The 26,094-nt window shown below is 41.4% G+C and overlaps 1 protein-coding gene across 3 annotated transcripts in view; it reads right to left on the bottom strand.

Annotated features, from left to right (window-relative positions):
- ZDHHC21 (zinc finger DHHC-type palmitoyltransferase 21) overlaps positions 1–25,332 on the bottom strand; it is a 64,226-nt gene extending 38,894 nt beyond the window's left edge. Inside the window, exons 1-5 of one of the 3 annotated variants that reach the window (XM_029055597.2) lie at positions 25,236–25,332; positions 11,993–12,111; positions 8,032–8,233; positions 6,150–6,248; positions 1,056–1,167 (exon numbers count right to left, since the gene is read on the bottom strand). In XM_029055597.2, coding sequence (XP_028911430.1) covers positions 1,056–1,167; positions 6,150–6,248; positions 8,032–8,185 — 365 coding nt within the window. In that variant the 5' untranslated portion in view covers positions 8,186–8,233; positions 11,993–12,111; positions 25,236–25,332. Of the gene's footprint in view, positions 1–1,055; positions 1,168–6,149; positions 6,249–8,031; positions 8,234–11,231; positions 11,289–11,992; positions 12,112–25,235 lie in introns of those variants that run through there. The other 2 variants (XM_029055598.1, XM_029055603.1) reach the window with 2 other exon arrangements.
- Between the last annotated feature and the right edge of the window lie 762 nt (positions 25,333–26,094).

Below are 26,094 nucleotides of genomic sequence, written 5' to 3'. Positions count from 1 at the left end.
TTACTATGAGAAAAGAAATCAGAAATATTAACTGGACTATAGAGAGGCAAACCATTTTGATTCTCCCTTTTATATTGCACCAAATTTGTTCTTTTGAAGTTTTCATATTTTTTATATTGTTTATTGTTTAAGGGCACCTTCTCTATTAAAAATTACATCAGCTAGTCAAAGGAATACCCTCAAAATAATTGATGAAGTTAATTGAAAAAATAAACTGGCAAAAGAAATAGTTTTAATTAGCAATACTGAGAAATTTTAAATACCATGTTTTAGTCTGCATAAAGACCGGTTCCAAATTAATTTTTTAGTCTTCTAACTTCCTAATATTCCATTTTTGAATATGTATTATAAATATACACATAAATATATGTAAATACAAACATACAAATAAGTATGTTCCATGCATATGTGTTTTAGAAAAAATATTTCAAAAACAGACACTGGCTTTCTAGCTTTTCACCAACACTGCAAAGCTTTGAATCAAGTACAACACAGAAATCATATAAAACTAGATATACACTCTTTGCTTCAAATTATGGAAAATTGTATTTCTGAACTAGACATTTCCCTACTCAAAATACTTCCAAATGTTACAAGAGAGCCCCCTATTGCTCAAAAGTGACACCACACTGCAAAAGCTACACTAGCCCTCCCAAAAAAGCCTATACTTACACAATCTAGTTTCATACTCCAATAGTCAAAAAGTGAAAAAGCTTTCATTTTTATCAAGCAATGGTATAGTTTTGAGAATGTTATTATGAGATAACCAGAATAATAATTCTTAGGTAAGCAAAAGGTCAAAGGCTACCATTCACTGATAAGGACAAAAATAGGACTCGGTACTTTTTGGGGGTTTTGGCCTATAAGCCTCTAATATTAATTATTATCTTGACACTAAATCTATTAAAGGACCTGGAGAAGAAAAATGATCTAATAAAAATGTAGTGCACTAAACAGATCCTGAACAGTCACCCAGGATCTTTCACGAAAAGTCAATAAATAAATCTCCCAAGTATTAAGAATTTATTTTAAGATTAAAAAGGTTCTTTTCTTACCATGGGCAATGGTGGTCCATTCTCCTAACACAGTGGCCACAGCGACTGCAGTGATGGGAACGCTTTGGTCTCATCAAATTACACTTGTTACACAATTCCCAGAGCTCCCTTTCTATCAAGAGAAATTAAAATGAATTTAATTTAAATGTCAATTCTCACTGAAATAAAATGCCATTTATTCTCAAGATTTCATAGAACAAAAAAATACCTGTTATCTTTCAAAGATTACTTTTCCTTCCAGTTATAAATGAATATGACCCTCAACTTAGTGGGTTGGCAGTTTTTTTTGATAATCCATATCCCCACTACTACATTTAGTGCTACCTTCTGCAAATAGGATTGAGTCAAAAATACAAAATGCAACTCCCATCCAAAGGTAGGAGCAGATAGCCAGGAATAAGGACTACCACTCTCTTAGTTCAGGCTGTCCTACTGATCTGTCATATGTTCATACATGCCGCTTCACCTCTCAACGTCTCACTTTACTCCTCTGCAGAGTTAATGAAAGTGACCCCCCTCAAAAGGATATTATAATTATGAATTAGTGGGAGTGATGGCCTTCGATATCTACTGGTGACCAGTGCCATGTACACTAGCAAATTCAAGGTATGTGTCATTCAAGTATCCGGCAATGAAAACAATTGAACATTCATCTCAACACTTGCAATCCCTCTTTTCAGAATGAAGAGAAAAACAATAACTGCCCAGAGAAGCAAAGTAAAATGAGACACATTTTTCAGTGATGTGACATCAATGTTTACTATAAATGCAATGCAATCAAATTAACAGTTCATAACATATTGGTACAGTAATGTGATTCCCTAAAATTAAAGGGGATATATATATAGTTCATATGAATTTGACCTGCCAAAGGTGTTAAATCCAAAAGCTACACTCCTTTTACTCACTGTATTACAACAACTGAGAAACTCTTTACCTTATAGAAGTTACTGTTGAAATTTGCTTCTGGACAAGACTTGCAATTCAAGCCTCCTGTTAGGAGTTTCCTATGTAGCTAAAAAAGCGTCATCATGTGACACTGCAGTAGTACAAAACCTCCATGTGAGAGACAGTTAAACCGGTAGTAATACCAGATGGAAATGGATTTTCAATCTGTCAGCAGAAAACTGGTGTCACAAAAATGCCACATTTTGCAACTTAATGGGATGAGCTAAAATGCCTCAAACACTGAACTTCAAAATTCATCCCATTCAAAAAGTGCACCTAAAGATGTGAAGCCTTAGGAGGCTACATTTTTTTCCCAGGTGCAACTTTTTAAAATATCAAAACTCTTTTAAAGCAATATAAAACCTTTATTTCCTTAATATATGGCCTAAAGTCATATATATATATGCATATATGCATATATATATATATATATATATATATAAAGTCCTTCTAGACGGTGAGCCCCTTCTAGACTGTGAGCCTGTTGTGGGCAGGGATTGTCTCTATTTGCAGTTGAATTGTACTTCCCAAGTGGTTAGTATGGTGCTCTGCAAACAGTAAGTGCTCATTAAATACGATTGAATGAATTAATGAATGATCACAGAGGCATCATGAAGAAACTCTGCCTGATTTTTGGAGATCAGTACAAAACACATTCCCAAGGCTGATTCTCCATTCTGCAACTAAAAATGATTCCTTCCCTCCAGTAGCAGATAATGTTTGTTGAGCACTGTGTGCTGTACTAAGTGCTTAGGAAATACAAAACAGACAAAAATATCTCTATTCTATATTCAGAACAAGTTTGCACTCCTATTGGTCTGCAGCATAGATATAATGGGGCTAAAGCCCCTGGGGTGAAAGAGAAAAGCAGCTGCAGCATGAGGCCTCTACAAAACCTCTAGAAGACTTGCTGGACTCACTGTGGCTGTGGTTGCGTCTGTGGACTCTGAGCCACGAGGAGCCTGAAATTCTGCTCCTCTAGCCACAGCACCCTGCTGATTTTTGTTTTTATTTTGTGTATTTGTCCTTGTCTGTTTTGTTTACTGTTGTTTTAGTGGTTCATCTGTCCCCACTTATATTCTTAGTTTGTGATCCCTTGAAGGGTCAGGTATCTAATTACCTGTGTATTCTTTCCCAGAGCTTAGGAGAGTTTAATAAATACTACTACTATTTCCACTACTACTAGAGAAACAGAGTGGCCTAGTCAAATAGGGCAGGTCTGGGAGTTGGATTCTAATCCCAGAGCCACCACTTGTCTGCTGTGTGACCTTGGGTGAATCTCTTAACATCGCCCGTTTCCCCTTCTGTAAAATGGGGATTAAAAACCTGTCCTCTCTCCTGCTTAGACTGTGAGCTCCATGTGGGGCAGGGACTTGATTATCTTATATTTATCCCATGACTTAGTACAGTGTTTGGCACACAGTAAGCACTTAAGTACCACAATTACTAATATCATTATTTTTATTCTCACTTCTACTACTAACTACTACTGCTGCTACCACTTTTCTGAATGGAGCTGCTACTTTTGCCTGAATTTTGGAGAATCACACTTTATGAACCGTTCATTTCATTTAAAATCTTGTAGAACATTAAAGTTGGAGAAATAAACTCAGAATAGAACAAAGCCTTGAATGCTATCCAAAACCTAATATTAGCCCTCTGTTCAGACTTCCTACCGCCCACTTTTTTTTTCCATTTCATAGACTTTTTGGGTATTTGATAGGTTTAGAAGCTGTCAGAAGAGAAGCATACCTATATTTACATAAAAATAATCATCATGATGGGCAATTGTTGTGAAAAGGCTTAATTAAGAATTGTTTTTACTATGTGTACACAGCTGATAGATGCAATGACATGAGGGGAAGGTGAAAACTCACAGGAAAATGCTCAGTAACTAGCCCGATAAACTGCAAGAAGCTAAATAATTATCATAGGGAGTTTTGAAGAGTCCACCTGCCCCTGCTACCTGTTTGATGTCCCTAAGACATTCTGGTATCCTGAGAAATTGAGAACTCATCCCCCTGTCACACAACTCTAATCTGGCAAGTGACATCTCCAGGATATTTTGGAGGCACAAAAAAAAAAAAGAAAAGTGGTAAAAAGGTTGGTTTCTAGAGGAGTTAGGGTGGAATATAAAGCCTAATGGCAAAACAGTAGCATACGTACATAATATTTCCATGGATGGAATTTACTGAATGCTTACTATGTGCAGACCAATGTACTGAGCATTTGGGGGTGTACCACACAACAGAGTTGGTAGACACATAGTATATGTAGCAATAGCATATGGCAGACATACTAAACTCATTCCTGGGTGGACCACATTTGTGGTTATACAAGTTAATGTAGGCCATCCCTTTAAAAAGCTGCACATTACTAATAAATTATGTGGAAAATTATCAGCAGGTTAACACATTATTATTAAATAACATAAAAGAAAATGAAGTTGGTGAACAGAACCACCTCACTTTTTCTTGCGGGTTCCGGGTTAGCAGCTGCCCCAGAGGCAGGGAGAGTATTCCATGAATTGTAAACTCCTTGAGGGCAGGGATTATGTCTATTATTCTATGTTACTCTCCCAAGTGCTTAGAACAGTGATCTGCACCTGGTAGGCACTCAAAAGATACTACTTACTGATAAGTGGGAGAGGAAGGCAGAAAAGAGAAAGAGAAACTGAGACAGATGAGATAGAGTCATGGAGAGGCAGATGAATGTCTCCTCGGACAAAGAAGGGTGGAGGGAGGGGGGGACAGAGGGGGAAGGAGGGAGAGAGAGGGGGAGAGAGGGGGAGACATGGCCAGAGTGCCCCTTCCTATTGCCAAGCAGTTGGATAGCTTGCTGTGGTGCTGCTATTGATGGGATTTCTGGTGTGGAGAGGAACGTAATGGGGATTAGTACTGTGAGCCCCATGTGGGACAACCTGATTACCTTGTATCTACCCCAGCGCTTAGCACAGTGCTTGGCACATAGTAAGTGCTTAACAAATACCATCATTATTATTATTATTATTATCATTGTATTCTTCATTTTCCTTCTGTCACTTCTCATGGAGGTTTTTAAAATTGGGTTCTGACACTCTCATGGCTGTGCCATTGAGCAAAAATGAGGTCACTTGAACTGGAAGAATAAGTATTTGGGGATATGGATAAAAATAAGCAATGCATTCATTTGTCATTTTTGGAATTTGAAATTTGGAATTAAAATAACTTAAAAATATCATTTACACCACCACTTGAAATATAAGAAGCTTCCTTCACTTTTCAACAATTCTCTAGAACTAATATTAAAATCTTTCAGAAACATAAAGAAAGTTTTTCCTCTCTAAAGCCTGAAATAGCTAAGTCTTTGTTTCCTACTAAATTTGACATGACATCTCAATCCTGACTTTTTTTTCCATTTTTAGGCAAAATCAAAATATCAGAATTATTGGATTGGAATCCAGAAACCAACATAAATTAGGAAAATATCACCCATTACACATTATACCCATATACATTATACAGTATCTCAGGTATTAGCACGGGGGCCACTGTGAAGTGGGGGGGTAGGGGAAATTCATTCAGCCCAGATCCAGCTCTTCAGTTTTCTCTCCTCCCCCTGCTCCTCACTTAGGGTGATTCCTGCCCAGCTGGAGGAGATGCTGCTGTAGTTAGTGCACACTCGGGGGTGGGGGCGGGCAGAGTGGAGCAAGGCCTCACCTATTCTAGGCTGGATATAACAAGGGAAGAAGGGAGAGAGGTGGTGAGGAGAGGGAAAAAGTGGGAGAGTAGGAACTGCAGCTCCTATGGCATGAGGCCAGTAAACACCTTCCTTTCGCTTTGCGGTACAAACCCACCTTCTCCTCTTCAGCTTCCCCGCCCACTTCCGCCCCCACCCCCAACCTTCTGTATCACCATCTAGAGCTAAATTCCTAAACTCACTCCAGCAGTGGTTGCTATGGGGAATGGGAGAGAGAACAGAACCCAGGACTTCCCAGCAGCTGTAAGAGTAGCAACAGCTCAAGGGAAGGGAAATGGGGAGCTTACACACATGGCAATAGTTACCTCCCCCAGAAGGCTCCTCTCTTGCCATTCCAGAAAAAGGATTTTTTAACTTTCATCCCTGGCTATTAATTAAAAGAAAATAAATATATTTCTGGAAATATACCTCCATGGGGAATCTTTGGGTTTTCAGGGAGCCTTCCTGGATCAGATATTGAAGCTCTCACCAAGGCGACCAGACAAAACACAGCAATGCCATAAAATACTAAAAAAAAAACACCACACAGACGATTACCCTTTAAAATCTTCACAGCTAACCACATTTAAATTGTGAAATCTCTAATTAGCATCGTTAAGACAGGAGAGGAAGGATTAATAAATGTATGTTTTATTTGGTGATTAAAACACACCCAGGTGAAGCAAAGGGATAACCATACTCTCGAGTTTCACATGGTCCGAGAAACCTTAGCCAAAAAGCATAAAAGATACGCTTCACTCTACAAAATATGCCTCCTGGCCTTCAGGTTTGATGATGAGTAAAGTTCAGAATCTATTGATAGCAATGAGGAATCCTTGTCTAATACATGGTATCGTGGGTCTTAGCCTATAGATCACTCACCTCCCTAGGAAGGCTATAGCCAAAAAAAGGTTTGTGTTCTGGGGAACCAGCCTTCAGTCAACAGCAACAAGGCAGGAGGGATGAACCTGATTAGAACCCTTTTCCCACCAGCCCTGCTTCCCCCTACCTATTCTGAAAATAGTGACAGCATATTCTGATCCACTGCTCCTAGCAATGCAACCAATTGCAGCTCAAATGAGTCACCGGCCAGTACTGGTACATGCATGTTCAGCTGGGATTCGTCAGTCCCATTTTGCTGACTTCGGCCTCAAAATTTTGAAACCTAGGTCCTGAATAGCCCCCTCCCCAGGGTCACTTGTTGGTAAATATGAACACTTTCAGAATGTTTACGCATTTGAATTAAAATATATGGAGAAAAATAGGTAGGAATGGAATTTTGGATTTTTTTTGGTCATTAGGAATAAGAATAGACAAATAACCATTTATTAGAAAATATTCTTCTGAAAGATGAAAGCTTAGGAAAAACTCCAGGGATCTGAATTTGTAATTTAAGGTGACATATTTTCAGACAACCTGAAATGAAAGCAAATAACTGAATAACTGACTAGAGAAACTGATTAGATGTAACTGACAAACAGATGCACAGGAACATCTTCACTGTAATCACTGTGCATTAGTGCCTATTAGATTACCACATGTTTTGGAAAAAAGGATAGGAATGTTTTCATTAACTTTTTCTCTAATGATAAAATGTGTCACCTGGGTCTATTGTATCCATTTGCAGCATGGTTTTATTTTAATTCTATTTAGCAACTTTCCTCATGCTAAACCCCTTACAGTACCCTGGGTCCTGAAAAAAAATCATTCTCCACCCACGCAAAACAAGATTCTACTTCCCCAAGAAGTTCTATATGAGTTTACAATTAACTCAATTGAGAGTCTGAGACTTGAGAGTTTAAACACTCAACCAGGAAACCATTTTGACATAAAGCCAGAAGAATAACATTACATGTGACAATATAAACAGACCTGTTCATCACAACTACAATTCAAGACCCCATCCATCAATCAAAAAAAAGATCCCTTTTGAACAGTTCATTCATTCATTCAATTGTATTTATTGAGAACTTTACCGTGAGCAGAGCACTGTACTAAGCGCTTGGGAGAGTACAGTATAACAATAAACAGACACATTCCCTGTCCATATGTTACATGACTCTCAAAGTGAAAGCTAATTGTTACATGATCCAGTTCAATATTAATGACTGTAAGCTCGTTGCGGGAAGGGAACGTGCCTGTTTATTGTTATATTCTACAAAGGACATTAAAAAAAAAAAGGTAATGATAATGATGCTGAAGAAAGCAGGTACCTGACAGATATCATGAGAAGGGCTACCACAGCGAGTCCTGTTATTCAGAAAGAGTCACACAACGGAGTGAGGCAGTTTGAGTTAAATGAGAAACTTACACAGTATTGCTGAAGCAGAGATATGTCCTTCTTCATAGTGAGGATAAAGGACAATTTGAGGAATTAGGATAGAGTTGAATAACCAGACAAAGACAATCAAACCCATGCAGCACCAACCATGTGGGTCAACAACAAAGTGAATTCGTAGACCCATTGTGCATAATCTTATGTTCGTTTTCCAACACAGTGAGAAATGATGAACCTAAGGGAAGAAAAGGAGGAAAAAAATCAATTTGACTGAATAATGGCCTTTGATAAATGCCAAAAAAGCAATTACAAAATAACATTCATCAACTGTTTCATCTATTTGAAAAATTTCATTACGAGAAGAGTTCCATCAGCAAACTTGTTTTCAGGTAAAAAAGAGTCATGAATCATCAAGTACACTGGGAACATAGATGGGAGACAGAAAGAGCCAATTAAGTCTGGCCAGCCTCAGTACCCTTTATATATTTTTATATGTGTGTGTGTGTAAGTGTATGTGAGTATATTTATAATCTTGCCAATTATAAATATTTCCCGAAGTATTTCTAATACCATCTTAGTAGTATGCCAACAAAGCACTAATTAATCTAGAGATAGAAAAGTGCTTCTAGTGGTATGTATTCCAGTGGTTAGTACAGTGCCTGGCACATAGTAAGCACTTAACAAATACCCTTAAAACAAACCCTTAAAAACGGGTGTCACAAAAATGTATGTGCACTTGGAAATCACTTCTAACATGACATTTTTTGTATATGAACTAATGAGTTGGTCGAAGAGTTTCATTCAGATTGCTTTATGGAGAAAATAGGTAATTGTTACACTCCAAGCACCTTAAATACCTGCCATCCCAAACATTCCAAAGAATGATTTGCACTCAATTGTATTAATTGAGTACAAACACCTCTTCCACAGATTACCAATAGTACTTTGAAATGTCTCAACGTTATGTTTCCCTTTTTCTTTATGCCACAAAGATTCCAAAAATAGGATTATTAGGATGACAGAACACTAAAATATCACCCTTCTGCAACAATTTTCTCTCCAAATAATTACCTCTGTAACACAGAGCTATTGATAAATCCAAACATTTACATGTGATTCAAAATGACAAACCAAATTTTCATATTTTAAACTCTTTTCAGGTTATCTGTGTTAAAATTTGATAAAATTACTAAAAATGGAGGCAATGCTTTTCATCCCAAAATCAAGAGTTGAAGCTCAGAGTTATTCCATTAGCATTCAATCAGGAAAGTTTAAAAGTATGCTGACCTCGTCAATATTGGTAAATATTAGGAATACTTGGAAAAGTCTTTTAATATAAAGTATGATTTAAAATTACATTCATGTCTAAAAATCACCAAAAAATGCTTTTAAAATCATATTAGTTTAATTTTTATGTTTCCTTCCAAATAATTTCATATTAAGTAAATGCCAGTTGAATCATTCATGGCTTACTGAATCACTCATGGCATAACTCTTTTCTTCAAATGCTATGTTCCACTCAAAACTCAAATATACAACAACAAGATTCAAACAGCAAAACAGAGATAAGGACAAGCAAGCTAATTGCCAATGTTATATTCATTTTCAGGTAAACACAATCTTCAGGTAACAAAATGATCAAGAGTATTTATCGGTACAGAATCCACTTTGAGTCTCTTGTACTACTAACAGAAGAGCAACACTGTTCCTTCTCATTAAGATGAATGGCCTCTAGATGAATAATATGACCAATTTTTCCTGGATTTACACAAAACAGAAATAAGAAAATTGAGACAGAGAAAGGACAGGAAGATATCTGAAAAGACAAATCAATCGATTTTGGACAGTCATATAAAAGACCAAAGATGTACCTGATTAGGCGTAGCTAGAACAGCACAATCCTCACTAGAGCATTTGAAAGAGTTTGAGAGGAAAGAGCTATCTTCCAACAGCTCCAAATCCGATCAGAGTAGGAAATTCATAACAAGCAGAAGGCAAGGTCTCGCCACTCGGTTAATATCTACTAGGTGTGGCCTAAATAGAAACTATTACACATCCAGAATTTAACACAATGCTGCTCTTTGGGATTGCACAACCAAGGCAACAGTAGCATTTGTAAAATACTTTCATTGGCTGTTGTAAATTGCAACATGCTAATCTGTAAATTAACAGGTGAGCTCACAACTTTGATTTAACTGGTGGACATACTGGCATTTCAACATTTCTGAGGATTGCTATCGGGGAGCATAAGTATACTTCAGCACAATGACTCACTTTGCAAAGATACAAATTACTACAGCATAGAATGAGAAAAAAAATATAGCTCAGTCTGCCTAATTTATACAGTAGGATTTTGCAGAGTAAATATAAATGTCAACTTCAATTCTTTAAAGGTCTAAATCCTTTCCTTTTTTTATTTAATAGAACATTTTGTCACAGTGGACGCCATAAGAAAAAGGATCAAACTACTATGAAAAGATACTCTCTTTTCAAAGAGAATACAGAAGCCAATATCTTATGGAAAGTTGGGCAAAAATTCTGCAACAAAAAATCCCAAATAAATTAGTTGGAATTTCACCAAATCAACCTAAAACAACAGAAAATGACACCTAGATTTGGGTCATAAAGAAGATAAAGGCAGCATTAAAAGTATGTATTAAATATCTGATCATGCTTAGATTGTGAGCCCCATGCAGGACAGGGACTATGCCCCAACTAATTCACTTATATCTACCCTAGTGCTTGGAACAGTGTTTGACACATAACAAACAATACCACAGATAACAAATACCAGGAAAAAAATGCCTATTTTCATAGGGCTCTGTATTAGAAACCGACATCCCTGTTCTCTACAAATATACAATCTTTAATGGACAGTAATGTTTCTAAGAACAAACATCCAGAGATGTGGGCAAATATTTAACAAAAACATAAATCAAATGAATGCATGAGAGAAAGAAAGAATGAATGATGTACTCATGATGCAGAGTGGTGAGGGAAAGGGAAAATGATTCGCATTTAAATACAAGATATAAATCTCTGCAAATGAAGTCAGGCGAAATTTCCTATTTAGTCAATGAAAGCCTGGTGAAAGAGATGGATTTTGTGAACTTCTTGAAAGAAGGTTTGGCAAGCTGGGTGTTGGAAGACTGGCATTAGGGGCTTATAGTTGCCTATGAGAAGGCTAGAAAGTGGCAGTATCATGCTCAAATGGGAGCTTCAAGCAAATTTACCTGAAGGAAGAAAGAGGAGAGATCTGGTAATGGGTGGAGACAAGCGAAGTGGGATATGGTAGTATGAACTCTATCCTACTGTAAGTACACCACAGATCTTGCTTTCATCATTTCGAACTTTTAATCTCCTTTGGCAGAAATCTCAAAAAAAAAAAAAAAAGTGAAGAGATGGTCCACTGAAGTATCACCTTACCAATTACTTTGTGGCCTTATTCTCTGTATCCTCAATTGTAAAATGGAAGCAAAGCTTCGAAACCTGAAATACTTCATAACCTGAGACTCAAAATGGTGAGTTCAGGCCCATCCATTCTGTATTTCGGGCTCATCTCCTGGATGGATTTATCTGTACAATTTTTCATCTACACAGCATGCTCTGTTTGTGATGACTCTTTGTCTTTAAGGAGTTTTGAGCTATGATGAAAAATTCTCTGGAAATACATGACAAAAGCTTCATATGCAAAGTCCTAGGTGGTATTGTCTCTTACGTGAATCTAATCGTATTTAAAGCTCAAATAGATATTTAGGCAAGTTAATAATTTTTTTTTTGTGGATTCTTCTGGTATAGATAGGTGTCTCTGCCCATCAGTTAAAATAAAAATGTGCGTTCTGTTCCACAGAGTTCCCCTGAAATAAGCACTTCAATTTACTGCTTAAGGTAAAAAAAAAAAAAAAAACAGACTATCCAAACAGTGAAATAATAAAAGACTATTCTGAACAGAGTAGAAAAGCAATTCATTAAAAAGGATATGCATCTTACTTACAAATTTATCAACTGCAAAGTCCACTTTTGACACTACTGCTCCAGGTACTTCTCTTGCTTCATTCTTTATTTACAGACTACTAAATGTTTTTGTCTTCAGTAATATTTCTCCACGAAGATCTATTAATGTAAAGGATTAACAGTGGTCTTACATTCACAAAATACTTGCGCAAAATTAAAAACTATGAAAGGACAACCCCAAAACTATATTTGCGGGAATGGTAAGATTGGCACTAAATTTCACTGGACTCACTGCTTTCACAAGATAAAAGTAGTAGTTCTCGCAGTAGTACCTGTGCATATTAAATACTTACATCGTGCCAAGTACAAGTGCTGGGAAAAAAAAATACACTCGTGAAAATTAGACATGGTCCCAGTCGCCGAAGGGGCTCACAATCTGAGAGTAAGGGAGGTAAAAGGGAAGGGGTACCAGGTACATAAAGAAGAGACAATGATATATACAATCAATCATTAGCAATTACTGAGCGCTTACTGTGGGCAGAGCACTATGCTAAGCACTTGGGAGCATACAATACAATACAGAAGGGTGACGTGACCCCTGCCCACAAGGAAGCCCTGAGTTTGGTCCCTAGCACATAGTGAGGGCTTAATAAATACCATAAAAAGAAAGGGAATTTATAGACTAGAGGGACCATATAGGGTTATATACTAGGTCCAGCCCTGTTCAACTTGAAGTCGGATGAGTATCAAAGTGTATAATGGTACAGGCCCAAATGCATGGGTAACACAGAAGGGAGGGTGAATAAGGTGGGAAAATGAGCTGTTAGGGAAGGCTTCTTGGTTGAGATATGAGTTTAGTAGGGTTTTGAAGAGGAGAAGAGTGGTGGTCTGTTAGACATGAAAGGGAGACAGTTCCAGGCAAGATGGAAGATGTGAGCAAGGGGTCTACAGCAAGAGAGATGAGATTGAAACACAGTAAGTAGGTTGGTGTTGGAAGAGTGAAACATGTGGGCTGGATTGTAGTAGGAAATCAGCAAGATAAGCTGTGAGGAGGCGAGCTGAATGAGTTATTTAAAGCCGATGGTAAGGAGTTTCTGTCTGATGTGAAGGTGAATGGGCAACCACTGTAGGTTTTAGAGGAGTGGGGAGATGTATGCAGAATGATTTTTTTAGATAAATGATCCAAAAAGCAGAGTGTGGAGTGGGGGGAGAGAAACAGGAAGTAACCGATGCAGTAGTCGAGGAGGAATATGACAAGAAGCATAGACCTCGTGATGAGCAGAGTTTCTGTGGGCAGGGAATATATCTGTTTATTGTTATATTGTACACTCCCAAGAGCTTAGTACAGTGTTCTGCACACAGTAAGCACTCAATAAATACGATTTAATGAATGAATGAATGGTTCTTCATGGCTCAGAGTCCAAATCACAGCCACGGCCACGGTTACAGCAACAATAGTCACAGTCTGCCCAAGGTTCTGAATGTTGAGGTGGCCTGATGTTGCCATGCTTGTTCACCCTCCCGGCTGGAGGAGGGAATAATAATCGTGGTATTTGTTAAGCGGGTTTGTTAAGGCACTGTAATAAGCACTAGGGTGGATACAAGTAAATGGGGTTTAACACTGTTCCTGTATCACATGGAGCTCACAGTCTTAATCCCCATTTTACAGACAGAGTTGGTCAAAGGAGTGCTTAATCAGGGAAGGCCTCTTGGAGGATGTGTGACCTTAATATGGCTTTGAAAATGGGGAGAGTGGTGGGCACAGAGAAGTTGAGTGAATTGCCCAAGGTACACAGCAGGCAAGAGGCAGATCCAGGATTAGAACCCATGACCCACTGACTCCCACTATGTCACTATATGGATAAAGCACTATCCACTATCCACTATGACACTGTGGGAGTCTCACTGAGGGGTGGGATGGGGGTGGCCTCTCCCTCATGTGGGCAGGTTCGTGCAGTCCAGAGGAAGGGGACTAGTTGTGGCTTGCTGTCGTTTCCTCCTGACCCTCCTGGCTGGAGACGGAGGGACTAATGGGTGTCCCAGTGATGGGGAGAAGGGAGAGGAGGGGAGAGGATGCAGCCTCTCTCCTACGTGAATAAAGAAATGGTCCTTGTTTTTTCTAAATGATTTGCTTGCTAAGTTTACATAGACTCTCTAGCTTTAAAAATCAGCCTCTTCTTGGCATTTCAATTAGCAAGGCAATAAATCCACAGTGTGCATTATCAAAGCAGCTATGATGATGAATTGTGAGGTGATAAACACTGGATTATGAAAGCACAGAAACAAGCAGCAGGAGGTCACTATAAACGGAGCAAGATTTTAGATTTTATCCTAGTTTAAAATTTGAATCTTTAAGAAAAATAAATGTCCCTGTCCTTATGAATCTACGTCCTTCTTAAAAGAGTAAGGGCAAAACAAAGGTTTTGGATAAGGTTAATCCACTGAGTAAAACAAAAACTTAGCTAATATCAAGAATGCATACACAGCAGTGGCTATTTCCTACCAAAACCCTGTCCTCCCTTTTTTCCCATCATAGTACACAATATCATTATCCTCCCTATTTCACAGGCCCATAACCTTGGCCCTGTCATCGGCTTTCACATAAGCCACCTACTCAATTGGTCACCAGATCCTGTCGGTTCTACCTTCACATCACTAAAATCCACCTTTTCCTCTCCATCCAAACTACTACTAAACTCCAAGGATCACAACAATCCAAGGATTTATTAACCAACTTAGACTCCTGCATCAGCTCTTTGTTGACCTCCCTGCCTTCAGTCTCTCCCCACTCCAGGCCATACTTCACTCTGCTACCAGAACCATTTTTCTATAAAAACTGTTCAGTCCACATCTCCCCTCTCTTCAAGAACCTCCAGTGGCTGGCCAACCACCTCCACATCAAACAGAAATTCCTTACCACAGGCTTTAAAGCACTCAGTCACATTGCTCCCTCTTACCTAACCTTCAACTACAGCCCAGCCCACACACTTCGTCCCTTTGGCACCAGCTTGTTAACTATGCCCCGACCTCATCTATCTCATCAACGACCCCTTGCCCGTGTCCTCCCTCTGGCCTGGAACTCTCTCCCCCTCCATATATGCCAGACCACCACTCTCCCCCTTTTCAAAGCCATATTAAGGTCACACATCCTCCAAGAGGCCTTCCCTGATTAAGCACTCCTTTGACCGACTCTTTCTCCCTCTTGTATTGGCTATGCACTTGGATCTGTACTCTTTGGGCACTTGGGATTCACCCCACCCTCAACCCCATAGCACTTTAGGTGTATACCCATAAATTTATTTATATTAATGTGTCTCCCCCTCTAGACTGTAAGCTCGCTGTGGATCAAGAACATGTCTACCAACTCTGTTATACTGTACTCTTCCAAGGACTTAAAACAGTATTGTGCTCAGTAAATAGTTCTTCCCTGACAAGTAAAATGGTTACCGCTTAAGGTTTTTCCTCTCCAACATCATTTGTTTACAGTCATAAATTCCTGCTATACACACTGCATTTTGAAATAAATCCAACTTTTAAACTTAATTTTAAGTCTTACTTGTTGCTTTGTGGCCATACCACTGCCTTCAGGTTGTGGAAAATCTGGTTTAGCAAACTATAATGCCATAAGGAACTCTTCTCTACAGTAATCCAACTAGCTCTCTACCTTCCTCCAGAAAGAATGCCAATACAATTACATTTTACATGGCAAAATGTTGAGCCCGGGCTTGGGAGTCAGAGGTCATAATAATAATGTTGGTATTTGTTATTAGGTCATGGGTTCTAATCCCGGCTCTGCCGGTTGTCAGCTGTGTGACCTTGGGCAAGTCACTTCACTTCTCTGTGCCTCAGTCACCTCATCTGTAAAATGGGGATGAAGACTGTGAGCCCTCTGTGGGACAACCTGATTACCTTGTATCTACCCCAGCGCTTAGAACAGTGCTTGGCACATAGTAAGCGCTTAACAAATATCAACATTATTATTATTATTATTGTTACTATATAGCCAAACACGTGAATATTGCTAAGGCCATAATTCCAAAATAATTCAGGTTTATACAGTATGAGCATATTGTGAACTCGTCACTGTTAGCATACCCATGCTCTCTCCCAACCATTCTCGCTTAAACCCATCCACCTTCACCTCCACATTCTTCTGTTCTTCACCCACTCCGGCCCATCCACCTAGCCACTCTTTTCCATCTCAGCCACTGTGGGTGAATGAACACTAATAGACTAAAGAGCCATCTGTACAGACGTTTCTCCTCACTGCTAACTTTATTCACTCTAATTTTCATTCACTCTAATCTGAGCACTGAAGTTGTATCAACTCTGTATACAGTCCACTCCCAGGTCCCCAACTCCCAGGTCCTTAATACACAGTAATCATTTAATAAATGCCATTGATTGATTTACCTTTTGCCTTAATGCAATTTTTTACAACGTTCTTCCTTTAAAACGTTAGAATGTTTTATATTCGTTTTGTTTGAGTTTTACATGGAAATATAGGTGCGGTTGGTTTGGTAGAAATTGGTTATTTTGAAAGTAGTGTCTAAAGAAGTAATTCATTTGGAAAAAGGAAAGCTGGTATGGAACTTATATGGGAGTGCTAAGGAGGGTATAAATACAGTCATATATGCCACAAATGACTCAAAGGATGATATGGCTCAGAATGCTGGGAAATGAATCAGAGAAAATTTGCTGGAGGAGATGGGATTTTTAGAAGGACCGCAGTCGGGGAAGAGGCTATGGTTTGTCTGATATGGAGAGAGAGAAAATTCCAAGCCAGGAAAAGTGTGAATAAGGGACAGAGTGGGAAGGGTAAAGAGCGAAGTGCAACTAGAAGGCTGGCTTGGGAGGGTGTCACACAAGACCCAAGAGACTCCATTTTGGCTGAACCATTATTTCAGGGCAAGTCAGGGAAAATGCGGAAGAGGTTCGATAAACTGGGGAGTCTCTGTTCACGCCACACCCATGGTCCTTTGTCTGTGGGCCTACCGATTCACACATTTGAATAATGCATGTAACAGCGGGGGGCGGGGGGAGAGGGTGCGCAGAACCAACACCTGCTGCAATCTGGCCATGGTGGAATGGGATTGGAGAACAGCCACCAATCGGCAGCTGCCCTTGTTTACTAGTAGGTATAAGACCCCCCACTCAAAGGGGCGGGGTTGTCATGTTCCAGCCCATCAGACGATACATGGACTGATCTGGAATGATTTCTGAACACCAGGGCGACACGCCTGGTGGGGCTCCGTGGGCAGCAACGCAGCATCGTACTCATCCCAGATCAGTTCTGGTGTAGTAATAATAATAATAATGTTGGTATTTGTTAAGCGCTTACTATGTGCAGAGCACTGTTCTAAGTGCTGGGGTAGATACAGGGTAATCAAGTTGTCCCACATGAGGCTCACAGTATTAATCCCCATTTTACAGATGAGGTAACTGAGGCACAGAGAAGTGAAGTGACGTGACTTGACTTCCAAGTTGGGTAGTGATTTGAAGAGCGCAGTGATTTGGGAATCGATTAAGATAGAGTATGGGCCTGAGCATACTTGTTGGAGGATGTCATTTATTCTTTATTTTGTCGCTATAATGAATCACGGTTGTTTAAACAAGTGACTGGTCTGAACTTTGTGCTCCTCTTACCGGCCATATCCTGAACCTATTTACCCAGGTCACCGCACAGTCCTCTGTGGGTAACAGAGGAAAAGACAACGAGTTGGGGAGTAGTGGGTGAAGAGACCACACAAGTAAGGTGGGGCCAGATGGCGGAGAGCCTGGAAGAAGCTCAGTCAGCTAAGCGTCTGGAGTTTTTGTCCTATGCAAAGAGACAGAGAAATCCAGTGGAGGATTTTGAGGAGAGAAGGGGAGTGGGCCAAACGATTATTTGGGAAGACCAAAGCTTGGGTATCAATTTGGGTGGAGAGGAAGGGGTGGCTCCAGGAGATATGCCATGCAGGAAGAATTGGCAGATTTGGCAGTACACTGAATGTGAGAACTGACTAACACTGAACAATAATAATAATAATAATGATAGCATTTGTTAAACCCTCATTCTCAATCATATTGATTGAGGGCTTACTGTGTGCAGAGCACTGTACTAAGCACTTGGGAGAGTACAATATAACAGAGTGGGTAGATACATTCCCTGCTCACAGTCTAGAGGGAGAGACAGACATTAATATAAATGAATAAATTATGGATATAATGTACCTAGCACACTATTAAAATTTGGGGTCGATCCAAGATGATCAGATCAGTCACGGTCCCTGCTCCACTTGGGGCTCACAGACTAATTAGGTAGGAGAGCAGGTATTTAATTCCCATTTTATAGGTGAGTAAAGTCAGGTAGGGAAGTGACTTGTCAAAGGTCACAGAGCAGGCAAGTGGCCTAGTGGAAACAGCATGGGTTTGGGAGTCGATGACCTAGGTTTTAATTCCAGTTCTGCCACCTGCCTGCTGTGTGGCCTTGGGCAAATCACTTAATTTCACTGTGCCTGTTCCCTCAACTGTAAAATACCAATTTTATACAACTGATTGATTATATATATTCTCCATCCTACTTAGACTGTGAGCCCCACGTGGGCCAGGGACTGTGACACCGGGTAAACGTGCATCTACCCCAGACTCAGAACAGCGCCTGACACATAGCAAGCGCATAACAAATAATTATTCTTATTATTAAATGGTAGAGCTGGGACTAGAACCCAGGTCTCCTGATTCCTATGCCCTTTCTACTGGCCCACGCTGCATTCTGCCGTGAAGAGTCAAAGGGTGCCCCTGAGGTTCCAGACTTCTGGTACAGGGAGGATGTTAGTCTTTTTAGGTCTGTAAAGTGAGGAAAGGGAGTGGCTGATATAAAGCAAATAAGCAGAAGCACAGAAAGAGAAATGGTGGGAAAGGGAAGTGAAAGCTAAGAGGGTGGCCCAAGGAAGCCAGGACTGTATAAGCAGCATTTGAAAGACAAGGTTCCATTTTTTTTTTAATTTTTTTTCCACTGTAATAGAACGGTAGAGTGAACTTAAAAGTGAATTTGGCGTACACAGAAAGGGGCAGATCAAATTTGAAACAACATTTCATAAATAGGGCAAAGGGATCTTACAGAAAAAGTCATTATACCCTGTACTTTTGCAGGGCACTTTCAGTTCTGGAAATGAAACTGGAGAAGCAGAGAATGAATTTACCCCAACCTCCAGGACAACTCCACCTCCAGTAATTTCCACCCACAAGAAATGGAGGAAGGAGGCTAGTAAGCAGCAGAGCCACTGGGCTATTGAAGGGAAGGAAGGAAGGAGGGGTCAGGAGAGCAAGATTCAAAAGTGATCTGGTAAAAGAGAGGGGGCATTTTTGTTTTCTGGCAGGGGAAGGTGGTCTAGGAGTACAAGAAAAATTCTGATTCTTCCACTGTATACTCTCTTTGGGGTCAGAAGGAAGAAAAAAAATGTGTATGTGTGGAAAGCTGGGCGGGGCACAAGGCGGGAATGAATCGAATGTATTTTGCCTAGTGTACTACTGTTCCAGGAAACCCTAAACATATGCAGTCTTGAAATTCCTACGCCCAGGCAAGAGTAAACATAGGCTACACCTTGGCCCCCTAAGTTCCATCCACTTTTTCCATGGCAGTTGGGAATCCAAATCTGCTCTACTTTTCTTTTGCTCTGTGATTATTCTGGGGAGAGTTGAGACTCCTTCTTGAAATTCCTCCCTTTACTCCTATGGGTTTCTCTATGTTTTTAATATTTTCCTATATTTTCTTCCAGGTTTTATTATAAATATAATTTAATGCATGGCATCAATGCACCCTTAATATTATGCTCTAAAAATTAGGTGTTTTACATCCAGTGGTGCTGAGAATGCTATTTTTGCTTCCCTGAAAAGAACAAATGAAGGTCCATCCCTTGATTTCTAGAGCGATCCTGTTATGGGCAATATAGCAATGGCTTTTGCTTTGCTTTCTCTGTTAAATCCACCAGGAATTCAGACCACGTACACCTCGGGACTGAAAAATATTTCTGTTTCCATGGGCCTATGTTTACACTAAAACTCTAGAGGGAACAAGGTCTCTAATTTGTTGCCAGGCTGCTGCTTCTACACTAAGAGCCATAAAATATTTCAAATACCACTGCCACTGGAAATTAGCCATGCAGAGGAACAGAGAGTCACAGAACCAGGGACTGTCAGGTTTTAGGCCAACTCTAAAAGAAACCAGGCTGTAAGGCAAGTAAAAAATTGGGTTCAATTTAGCAATATGAACCACAGTATTCCTATTATTCAGATTATTGAAATCCATTTTCATCCAATTTATCATCACTTCTGAGAAGGGTAAAGAATGGCAAGGGGAAATGAGAATTTTTGCAATTTCTGCATCAGCCTTCTTGCTAATCTTCCTGTACATACTTCACTCTGTTGCCGGGATCATTTTTATAAAGTGACATTCTGCACACCTCTCCCCACTCTTCAAAATCTTCCAAGGCTTGACCGATCCTCTCCACATCAAGCAAAAAGTCCTGCCATTTGGTCTAAAGGCAGAGTGCTCTTGCTCTCTCTCTAGTCCAGTCTCTTCTCTCATTACACCCCAGCTCCCACACTTCGTTCCTCTCAAGTAAAACTACTCTACTCTCCCAGATTCTCATCTCTCCTTTCAAACCCTCCCCACCTTGCCTGGCACTCCCTTACCTTTCAGGTCTTGCAGACTACTGCTCTCCCCATCTTCAAAGCCCTTCCAAAAATCACATCATCTCAAGGAGATTAATTACTAATCTCCCCCCAGTATATCTCTCCTACTACTACTTCAGCACTTCCATACCATCCATGTAACTGTGGATATTCACATACCCCAACCTCTCTACCTGCATCCCCACAGCATTATACTCTATTAGTTCCTTCTAGCTGTAATTGAGCTTAGTGTCTGTCTCACCTGCTGGACCGGAAGATCCTTGAGGGTAGAGATCAAGTTTAATAATTCCACTGTACTCTCCCAGGCACACAGTACAGTGCTCTGTACGCAGTAGGTCCTCAATAGATAGTACAGACTAATCATTTTCTTTCAGAACCCATTTTCAATAGCGATTTCAACACATTACTTTCCTGACAGTAAAATAGTTCATTTAATTCTGTCAAACAAAATCAATGACACGTAGGCTATAAAACTTCTACTACTCTCATTGTTTCATACCTCTTAATGAAATGCCATACTGAGTTGAACCAATTGCTTATTCAACTCACGTTCTGTCTCCGATAATGGATCCAAGGACGCTTGGAGACTCAATGTATGATCCTTCATCCATCCTCATGGTTAAGGTTATACCTTCTAACATTTCTATCTTTTCTACTAATAACCAATTATGGAACGACTCAGATTTTCCCCTGGGAAATTTACTCTGGTAATGAACTGTATATATTTCCTACCTTATCAACAACTCTCAAGCTCAAACAGGACTAACATTTTAAACACTTCAAACCTATCAGAAGGTGAGGCAATTGGGTGGCTGGATTTAAGAAATCCTAAAGTTATTTTTTAGTATCTAAGAAATGTGATAGATATTCTTGATGAGAATATCCATCCATCTATGCTTATCTTAATACCCATCTATGCCTAATGCTACCTAGAATCAGCACTCATCCAGTCAATCAACGGTATTCATCGAGTGCTTACTGTGTGCACAGCACCATACTCAACGCTTGGGAGAGAGCACCATGAGTTAGTAGACACGATCCGATCCCCTGCCACAGGGAGCTTACAGTCTAATGTGGGGAGGCAAACATTGCAGATAAATTGCAGAGAGGTGAAATGGGAGAATATAAAGATATGTACACAGGTGCTATGGGGCATGGCGGTGGCAAGTATCAAGTGCTTAAGGAGTACAGATCCAAGTGCACAGGCCACGCAGAAGGGAGGGTGAACAGAGGGGATGAGGGCTTGGCCAGGGAAGGGCCCTTGGTGGAGATGCGATTTTAATAAGACTTTGAAATTGGGAAGAATGGTGATCTATTAGATAGGCGAAGGAAGTTCTAGGGCGGGGGAGGATGTGGGTGAGGGATCAGTGGTGAGACGAGACAAGATAAAGATGCAGTGAATAGGCTGGTGTTAGAGGAGCATAGCTTAGACTGTGAGCCCTGTGTGGGACAGGGACTGTGTCCTACCTAATTAACTTGTACCTATCCTAGAGTGTAGAACAGGGTTCAGCACATAGTAAGCACTTAATAGAATCATAACAGTAATAATAATACCAATAATGACAGTGCTTAAAAAACGATCCAGGCAGCGGAGTGAAATATGGAGAGAGGAGAGACAGGAGTCAGTAAGAAGGTTGAGGCAGTAGTCAAGGCAGGATTAAAATGCTTGGAACAGTGTGGCAGCAGTTTGGATGGAAAGGAAGGGGCAGATTCTAGATCTGTTGGGAAGGTAGAACCGACAGGATTTAGTAAGGGCCGGAATATTTGGGTTGAATGAGAGAGATGATTTGAGGAGAATGACAAGGTTATGGGCTTGTGAAACAGGGAGAAAGGTGGTGGTTTAGTGGTCTGCACCTGTAAGCACTCAATAGATACAAGAGATTGGAGCCACATAGTGATGGATCACTGCCTTAGAAGTCAAGAAAATTGCGTTCTGTTCTTCATTCCTCCACTGATTCTGTGTGGCCTCAGGCAAAGTCATGTATTCTCTCCCGCCTTAAATGCAGTCTTTTCTCCTGGTATCTCTTGACTCTCCATCTACCACATCATAGGAATAATCTGAACAGAGCTCAAGAGATGTACTCATCTACCCTACAGTGATGAGTGAAATATCAAGGATCTCATCAATTCTCCCACCTTCAACCAATCAATCAATAAACACTAAGGGCTAAGGGCTTCAGAGAGTACAATGCAATGGCTTTAGTAAACAAGTTCCCTGCCCGAGAGGAGTTTTCAGTCTAGAGGGCTACAAACATTTAAATCCATTACAGATACGTATGTAAGAACTATGTGGCTCATGGTGGGATGAATAAATGGTATAAATCCAAGTGCAAGGGTGATGCAGAAGGGAGAGGGAGTAGGGGAAATGAGGGATTAGTCAGGGAAGGCCTCTTGGAGCAGATGTGTTTTTAGTACAGCTTTGAAAGTGGGCAGAGTGATGGTCTGTCGGATGTAAAGGGGTAGGCATTTCCAGGTCAGAGGCAGGACATGGAAAAGGGGTTGGTGATGAGATGGACGAGCATTAGAGGAGCCAAGTGAGAGTGCTAGGCTGTAGCAGAAAATCAGTGAGGTGAGGCAAGGTGACTGAGTGCTTTAAAGCCATTAGTAAGGAGTTTCTGAGTGATGTGGAAGTGAATAGGCAATCACTGGAAGATCTTGAGGAGTGGGGAGAAGTGGCCTGAATATATTTTTAGAAAAATTATCTGGGTAGCAGATGAAGTAGGGACTAGAGTGCGGAGAGACAGTAGGCTTGGAGATCAGCAAAGAGGCTGGTGAGATAGTTTAAATACTTCGATCAACAGGGTAGCAGTTCAGATGGAGAGCAAAGGGCAGATTTTAGTGATGTCGTGATGGTAGAATCTATAGGATTCCGACTGGATGTGTGGGTTGAAAGCTGAAACCTTAGAAGATTCTAGGAAAGGAGAATGAATCATTTGAATTTGGATTATGGAGCTGGGTGAAGACAGGATAACCAAAAAGAAGACAACACCCTATCTACAAAGATAAAGGCTTTAGAGAAAACCACTGAAAAGCTAGAATTGCTTTTTATTGTTCAACTCAGTGCATGGGCAGAAAGGTTAGATTGAGTTATGAGTACTTTTGGTTCTACCGTCCCAATGACTAGTTGACATCCCTTCATCATCTTTGTTTTAAAATTAACAAAGATACCACATGATATAAATGTAGAATCAGCAGACTAATAGTAAATGTGCCAGAGTTCATTTTGAACACCTTGCTTGTTTTTTGTTTTATAGTGTTTGTTAAGCGCTTACTAGAAGTGCTTACTAGGTGCCAGGCACTGCATTAAGCGCTGGGGTAGATACTAGTTTGTCAGGTTGGACACAGTCCATGTCCCACGTGGGGCTGAGAGTCAATCCCCATTATACAGACAAGGTAACTAAGGCACAGAGAAGCTAAGTGACTTAGCTAAGCCCAAGGTCATCCAGTAGACAAGTGGCAAGGCTGGGATTAGAACCCAGGTCCTGTTTCCCAGGTCCATGCTTTAACCACTAGGCCAAGCTGCTTCCCAAAGCACCTAGTTACAAATGGCATTTCTCCTTTTGAACCATAATGTGTAAGCCTCTTGCAGTGACCTAGTTTCTCCTCTGCATCTTTTCCCCTCATATTTCAGGATTGTCAACCCTGGAGAGACTCATGGGAGGTTTAAGGGTTGATTGAGGCTTCTCCAATGTATCTCATTTCAATTCTGATCTCACGAGGCCAACTACCACAAAGTGCAGATGAAAAGCACGATATATGAATCTAGTAACCTTTTACAAGGCTGTCAATAAACGGGCAACTAGTCTCGCCTGTGAACAATTTATCCTCTATTTTATGACAACCGGTAGACCCTATCACCCGGATCATCAATTTACCTAATTCTTCCTGCACAACCAACCACGGATTCTGCCCACTGATGCAAGAGTAAGGGCTCTGCCCTACGTAGACCTCGAATCCATTTGTTTAGTCGCATTCATTGAGCGCTCACCGTGCGCGGAGCACTGTACTAAGCTTTTGGAGAGTACAGTAATCACAACACATTCCCTGCCCACGACGAGCTCACAGTCTAGAGAATCCATATCCGCTCGTTCCCTTATTCCCTAAAAAGAGGATGAAACAGTTCCGCATTCGAATTAGATCAGAATCAAAAAATCATAGACAAAATGATCGGCTGGATGGTCAACCAATCCCTCTCCCCCTAACAGGCCAGTCGATTTAGGCAGGTTCATCTCCGCCGCGGCCACAGGAGATCGAAGCCAGAGAAGGGAGCTGATTTTTCGGGAATGAAAGCCGGTGGCAACGGGTGGGGAGGAGATTTCCACGACTGGAAGGAGAGACACGACCCCGGGGCTGAGAGAAAGGAGAGGGCAAGGCTGGGGAGACAGAAGAGGGAGGAAGAGTCATCTGAGGTTAAGTGGAGGGATTGGAGGGGCGGGGAGGAGGAGGGGGGAAGAGGGAAGGGGGTGGGGGGAGAAGGAGGAGGGAAGGGGAGGGGGAGGGAGAAGAAGGTGGAGGAGGGACCGCCTCGGTTTAGGAAGGGAAGGAAAAGGTGAGTCCCCTCTCTGAGTCTCCGTCTCCGGCCCCCCGGCAGATTCGCCGGCACTCACCTTCCCGAAGTCGGATCCTCGGCCCCCTTCTCCGCCCCCGATCTCCTGCTCCTGCCACCCTCGCCCCGCCGGGGACCGAGACTCCCCCTTCCGCTTCCTTGATGGCAAAACGCCCGCCAAGCTAGCAGGGGCGGGGAGGGCAAGGGAGGGGAGGGGGAAGACACTGCACCGATCGCCGCCGCGTCCTCGGAGCGGAGCAGCCCGAGACGGGAGCCGCCGAGGGCCAAGCGTCCCGACACGGCGGGAGGGAAACGCGCACCAGGAGCAAGGACAATTGGTCCCCCTCTCCTTCTCTCCCCTCCCCCCCGGCCCCAGCCACAGAAGGAGACCACCCTCCTTCCTCCCTACCCCCGCTGCCGTTGGCCGGTTTGGACATCCAGTCGATCCAGCGATCATTCGGGAGCACTTATGGAGCCTCTAATGTGTCCAGGGCGTCGTTCTAAGTAATGAGAATAGTAACCGTGCTACTTCTTAAGCGCTGACTCTATGTCAGTCCCCGTAGTAAGCGCTGAGATGGGGACAAGCAAATTGGGTCCCCGGCCCCCGGGCTAATCCCTAATCCTAGCCCTCCTTTTTACAGAAGGGGTCACCGAGGTCCAGAGAAATGAAGTGACTTGCCCGAAGTCACACAGCAACAAGTGGCAGAGCTGGGGTTAGAACCCGGGTCCTTGCGGTCCCACCTTCCAGAAGCAGCGTGACTTAGTGGAAAGAACCCGGGCTCGGGAGTCAGAGGTCGTGGGTTCTCATCCCGACTCTGCCACTTGTCAGCTGTGTGACTTTGGGCGAGTCACTTCACTTCTCTGGGCCTCAGTGACCTCATCTGTAAAATGGGGATTAAGGCCCTGAGCCCCACGTGGGA

The sequence above is a fragment of the Ornithorhynchus anatinus genome, chromosome X5 (assembly GCF_004115215.2).
Source record: "Ornithorhynchus anatinus isolate Pmale09 chromosome X5, mOrnAna1.pri.v4, whole genome shotgun sequence".
Classification (NCBI taxonomy): Eukaryota; Metazoa; Chordata; class Mammalia; order Monotremata; family Ornithorhynchidae; genus Ornithorhynchus; species Ornithorhynchus anatinus.
The sequence above is the reverse complement of the archived record's forward strand: the minus strand, read 5'-3'. Positions and strand labels throughout refer to the sequence as shown.